The sequence below is a fragment of the Lathyrus oleraceus genome, chromosome 5 (genome assembly GCF_024323335.1).
Source record: "Lathyrus oleraceus cultivar Zhongwan6 chromosome 5, CAAS_Psat_ZW6_1.0, whole genome shotgun sequence".
In the NCBI taxonomy this organism is placed as follows: domain Eukaryota; kingdom Viridiplantae; phylum Streptophyta; class Magnoliopsida; order Fabales; family Fabaceae; genus Lathyrus; species Lathyrus oleraceus.
In genome coordinates, this window is record NC_066583.1 from 125,128,147 (window position 1) to 125,134,538 (window position 6,392).

Here is a 6,392-nt window from a genome sequence, read left to right on the forward strand (position 1 = left end):
ATATGTTAATAGGTAAGTTAAAATAAGTCAATACAAACAAACTTTTAGTTTCATTGGTTTTTTAGTTTATTAGTCTATTTAAAGATTATTTAAATTGCTTATTTACATGTGTTTGTAATAAATAGGCTTTTATGTAGGCTAACAGACTAACAAAGTCTTCGAAAATGCCAAATTCGAACTTAAAAATAAGTCTATCACAGACTACAGATCAAACTTAGACTTCGTTTTTTTTTTCATAGGCCAGACTTAAGCTTGACAAATCCTAACCCGGCCTAACCTATTTTTACCCGTAGTTCTCATATTGATCAATTGCATCAGTTTTGTAATAAATGCACGAAGTAATGTAGCATTAAACGGTGCATGAATTGGTCACGAATAAGGGGGAGAATAGACTGGACTGAGGTAAGCTTTGCCTAGCTTGAGTTTGGCCTGCTAAAAAACTCAAAGCCTAAGCCTGACCTATGGACTATTATAGACTTATTTTTCGGCCTGAGTCTGACATTTTCGAAGGCTTGCATGTCTGTTTACCTTGAAACTCAAAGCCTGATGTTTAAACATACTAGAAAATCAAAAGAACAATGAGACTAAATGTTTGTTTACATTAACTTATTTGAGTTTACATAATAGCATAAGTTTTGTGAGATTATTTATTTATGAGTAAAATCGTCTCAAGTTTTTTGAGGCCCTGTGTAGATTAGTCACAATTTAACAAGGGCAAAACAAATAGAGACCTTATTTAACATGATTTAACCTAAAAACTATTTTAGGAGGTCCGATTTAACTATAGCTTAACCTTGAAAAAATTTAGGCGATGTGCGGTAACTCATCTTACACGCTCTTAAAGACGGTTCTATTTAGGTGAACTTTTATGAAAATAACTTATGATAATTTTTAAATTTATTTTCACAAGTTCTTCAAGATAAGTGAACTTTATTTTTGTATTGTAATATAAAGTACAAAATACAATATAAAAAATAATATATTTATTTATATTTATTAAAATAGGTCGGTCTGATATATTTAAAAGACTTTTTTATGCCCCGTGGCTAGTCTATTTAACTAAATAGGATTATAAAAAAATTTAGATTTTTTTTATTTAAAATAAAGTTTGGTCTGTGTAGGCTAGACCGTAAACCCCTATTAGTTGACCTGACATTCTCACCCCTAGTCATGAAATGTTTTTTTCAAATTCATAAATGTTTATCATTGAATTTCGATTATAAACTTTAATTTATTATTTAATTTTGAAGTGAAAAAATATACCGTTTAATTTGAAAATATTTGAATTATAAATTTGTTAATCAAAAAATGATCAAATTAATTAAAATTTATGATTCCAAATTATACAATTGAACTTGATTTTGATACTATGTGAATAGTATGTCATTCAAAGATGAATTATGACATATGGGATAAGATAACATTATTGTTGATTGTATATCTAAAGTATGATTACAGTAGTGCATGTGAAAGGGTTAATCATTGGTGTAGGTGAAATCTACATCTAAATTATATTACAAAGGACAACTTACCTACTTAACAAATCCATTGTATTGTGATATTAGCACATTAAAAACAATAAATATCACAATTTTACTTTCAATGCAATATTAATCAATTATTCTTATTTATTTTGAATTGATATTATATTACTATTTCTTAAGATTATACTCCCTCCGGTCTCATATGTAAGCAAAAAAAAAAAAAAAATTGGAGTCTCAAATATAAGCAAAAATTAATTACAATGGTTACAATTAAATATACCATTCCAATTTTACCCTCAAATTTAATTTTTCAATATTCATGTTTATTCCTATAATAACTCCACTTTTTACACTTCCAAAAGAGCATTTATTCTGAAACGTTGCATTTGTTATCATTGGCTTTTGAAAAGTCATATCCTATTATAAATGGTGCAGTATCATCTTGTACAAAACTCCATGAGTCTTGTTCTTCCTTTTTTTTTTATACTCTAAAAATGGCAAACCCACATCATTTAGCTAATGAGTTTCCATCTTTTGATTTAGGTATCGAAGACAATAAAGTTCCTGAAACAATTCAAACTCCAACAAATGAAAGTGCAGAAAATATCACTCCAAAGAATGAAAGTGAAAATGCTCTAACTCCAACAAATGAAAACACCATTGTTGAATACTTAGATATGGATGAGTTTGATCTGAACAAATTACCAGCATTGAACTTTGGTGTCAAGAAAGAAGAGGTTAAAGATATGATAAAAATTTACTTAGATTATTTAAACTAGGTGTGTTCTTATTTGGATTTTTATGATGTTTAATGTTTCTTTATTGTTTCTATTGCACTGTTAAAGAATTGTACTGCTATGTTTCTTTATGATTGTGATGTTTAATGTTTATTTTTCTAATCATCTTCTATTGGTTTTTTGGAGTAATGTCATTGTCTATTTTATTTTTCATTTGTTAAAAAATTCTAACGTGCAGTACCAGTGCCATCAGTAAGGAACTAACATGCATTCTTCATGAAACTAACTAGTAAGTCTAATGTAAACTAACTAGCATTCTTCATATTTTCTTCTTATTGTAATGTACAGTACCAATAATATGAAATAGGTAGTACAACACATAAACTAATAAGTCTAATGTAACTAACTAGCATTCTTCATATTTCCTTCTCCATGTAAATTCCATGATCTAGAACCAACCTCCTGAAAAATGAATAAATCAAATTTGACAAAAATTAGCGTACACTATTTTATTTAAAAATTTATAGAAAATACGATTATATAAACCAACAAGTTCGTACCTTAATTATCATTGTTTAAATATTGAAAAGTATTTTCAACTAACTCTCGGTCACATTTTAGTTGCGTAGGTAGTATGCCTCGATTAAGCAACACTTCTTTCTTCATATGGGGAATTCGGTAATTATTAGATCCTTTAATTTTCATGATTTCAATCATACAAGATTGAAGTGTGAGAAAAATTTTGTCAGATTGTTTGCTAGAAAAATTATCATATGAGTTTTGCACAACTTCAATGAGTTCATCAACTGATTTTGAAACTTCCTTTTGTTGTAATGATTGAATGGCATTGAAAAAACCCAGATCTAAAACATTTAAATCAGGAGAATTCGGTGGTTGACAAGATAAACGGATGTCAAATCCTCCTTCAGAAGCTGCTTTACGAAATTCTTCATCGTCAATAGAAACATGACACGGAGCATTATCTTGTTGTATATAAATTGTTTCCATTGCATGTTCTCTCGGCCATTTTTCTTTAATTGCAGGTAACACTTTATTGATTAGAGCCTCGCATTTTTGATTAGAGCCTCGCATTAAAGAAAAATGGCCGAGAGAACATGCAATGGAAACAATTTATATACAACAAGATAATGCTCCGTGTCATGTTTCTATTGACGATGAAGAATTTCGTAAAGCAGCTTCTGAAGGAGGATTTGACATCCGTTTATCTTGTCATATTGCTATCTTTCATTTGTGGCTTTAGAGCATTTGAATGCCGACGCAAAGTCCCATCCTTTACAAACTTAAACAATGCTGTTTTGCTAATGCCCAAGGCAAATGCGAGGCTCTGAAGAGTGCTACGTTTAGCTAACGAAATATCCCGCACTTTTTATTGATCGGAAAAGAGTTGCGGTAGATATTGAAAAAGTGCGGGATATTTCGTTAGCTAAACGTAGCACTCTTCAGAGCCTCGCATTTGCCTTGGGCATTAGCAAAACAGCATTGTTTAAGTTTGTAAAGGATGGGACTTTGCGTCGGCATTCAAATGCTCTAAAGCCACAAATGAAAGATAGCAATATGAAAGATCGTCTTAGATTTTGCTTGTCCATGCTTGAAGAAACTAGTCTTCCTCATGATCCGGAGTTTAAGTCTATGCATAATATCGTCCACATAGATGAAAAATGGTTCTACATGACCAAAAAATCAGCTAACTACTACCTTCTTGAAAATGAGGATGAGCCATATCGCACATGCAAAAATAAAAATTTTATTGGAAAAGTCATGTTTTTAGTAGCAGTCGCTAGGCCTAGATTTGATGACGGTGATAAGGAGATATTTTCGGGAAAAATTGGCGTCTTTCCTCTTGTTCAAAAAGTTGCAGCAAAAAGGTCAAGTATCAATAGAGCTTCGGGTACACTTGAAACTAAACCGATTACTTCTATCACTAAAGAAGTTAGTCGAAATTTTCTAATCAATAAAGTGTTACCTGCAATTAAAGAAAAATGGCCGAGAGAACATGCAATGGAAACAATTTATATACAACAAGATAATGCTCCGTGTCATGTTTCTATTGACGATGAAGAATTTCATAAAGCAGCTTCTGAAGGAGGATTTGACATCCGTTTATCTTGTCAACCACCGAATTCTCCTGATTTAAATGTTTTAGATCTGGGTTTTTTCAATGCCATTCAATCATTACAACAAAAGGAAGTTTCAAAATCAGTTGATGAACTCATTGAAGTTGTGCAAAACTCATATGATAATTTTTCTAGCAAACAATCTGACAAAATTTTTCTCACACTTCAATCTTGTATGATTGAAATCATGAAAATTAAAGGATCTAATAATTACCGAATTCCCCATATGAAGAAAGAAGTGTTGCTTAATCGAGGCATACTACCTACGCAACTAAAATGTGACCGAGAGTTAGTTGAAAATACTTTTCAATATTTAAACAATGATAATTAAGGTACGAACTTGTTGGTTTATATAATCGTATTTTCTATAAATTTTTAAATAAAATAGTGTACGCTAATTTTTGTCAAATTTGATTTATTCATTTTTCAGGAGGTTGGTTCTAGATCATGGAATTTACATGGAGAAGGAAATATGAAGAATGCTAGTTAGTTACATTAGACTTATTAGTTTATGTGTTGTACTACCTATTTCATATTATTGGTACCGTACATTACAATAAGAAGAAAATATGAAGAATGCTAGTTAGTTTACATTAGACTTACTAGTTAGTTTCATGAAGAATGCATGTTAGTTCCTTACTGATGGCACTGGTACTGCACGTTAGAATTTTTTAACAAATAAAAAATAAAATAGACAATGACATTACTCCAAAAAACCAATAGAAGATGATTAGAAAAATAAACATTAAACATCACAATCATAAAGAAACATAGCAGTACAATTCTTTAACAGTGCAATAGAAACAACAAAGAAACATTAAACATCATAAAAATCCAAATAAGAACACACCTAGTTTAAATAATCTAAGTAAATTTTTATCATATCTTTAACCTCTTCTTTCTTGACACCAAAGTTCAATGCTGGTAATTTGTTCAGATCAAACTCATCCATATCTAAGTATTCAACAATGGTGTTTTCATTTGTTGGAGTTAGAGCATTTTCACTTTCATTCTTTGGAGTGATATTTTCTGCACTTTCATTTGTTGGAGTTTGAATTGTTTCAGGAACTTTATTGTCTTCGATACCTAAATCAAAAGATGGAAACTCATTAGCTAAATGATGTGGGTTTGCCATTTTTAGAGTATAAAAAAAAAGGAAGAACAAGACTCATGGAGTTTTGTACAAGATGATACTGCACCATTTATAATAGGATATGACTTTTCAAAAGCCAATGATAACAAATGCAACGTTTCAGAATAAATGCTCTTTTGGAAGTGTAAAAAGTGGAGTTATTATAGGAATAAACATGAATATTGAAAAACTAAATTTGAGGGTAAAATTGGAATTGTATATTTAATTGTAACCATTGTAATTAATTTTTGCTTATATTTGAGACTCCAAATTTTATTTTTTTTTGCTTACATATGAGACCGGAGGGAGTATCATTTAGTAATTTATTTATTTTTTACAATCTTTTATATTTTTATTTTTTATTTGTTATTTTAAATATTTAAAAATTATCAATAAACAAGATAATAATACAAAATAATGTAAATGTCACGAAACTCTTTTTTTTTTTAAAATGCAGTTTACTTTATAATAAAATAATTAATTTTAATTTTTATGGCAAACAAAATTTTAAAATTAAAAATAATGGGTCAATTGACTAGATGGGTCTAAATATTTTATTTTAATATAATAATTATTATAAATTAATAATATGTTGTGTATTATGTATTGTCATATAAATTTCACTTTTATTTAAACTACTATATACTATAGTGATTGGGGATGGAAGAGGGCTTGTTTATTTTAGATTTGAAAAAATGTTCTTTGTATTTTAAAAAATTGATTTTATAATTTTTTTTTAATATTACAAGTTTTTATATATTTGTTTTTCAAAATTGAAAAATTAATTTTGATATACTATAACACAAACATACATTATTGAAGATCAAAATATAGTTGAAATCGCAATTTTTAAAAAATTGTATCTCAAAAATTAATTTTATGAAAAGTTATTTGAAAATTTTGA

At 28.9% G+C, this 6,392-nt stretch overlaps 1 protein-coding gene across 1 annotated transcript; it reads left to right on the forward strand.

Annotated features, from left to right (window-relative positions):
• The first annotated feature begins 3,341 nt into the window (after positions 1–3,341).
• LOC127079178 (uncharacterized) lies at positions 3,342–4,832 on the forward strand. Its single transcript, XM_051019599.1, has 3 exons — positions 3,342–3,441; positions 3,666–4,644; positions 4,787–4,832. The coding sequence occupies exons 1-3, from the start codon at positions 3,342–3,344 to the stop codon at positions 4,830–4,832; spliced, it is 1,125 nt and encodes a 374-aa protein (XP_050875556.1).
• The last annotated feature ends 1,560 nt before the right edge of the window (positions 4,833–6,392 follow it).

Excerpts from the sequence above, each read along its gene's own strand:
- LOC127079178 (XM_051019599.1), top strand. The coding sequence starts at position 3,342 with ATGGAAACAATTTATATACAACAAGATAATGCTCCGTGTCATGTTTCT. Across the intron at positions 3,442-3,665 it reads TGAAGGAGGATTTGACATCC|CTAAACGTAGCACTCTTCAG; the intron begins GTTTATCTTGTC and ends ATATTTCGTTAG. Across the intron at positions 4,645-4,786 it reads CAACTAAAATGTGACCGAGA|GAGGTTGGTTCTAGATCATG; the intron begins GTTAGTTGAAAA and ends TTCATTTTTCAG.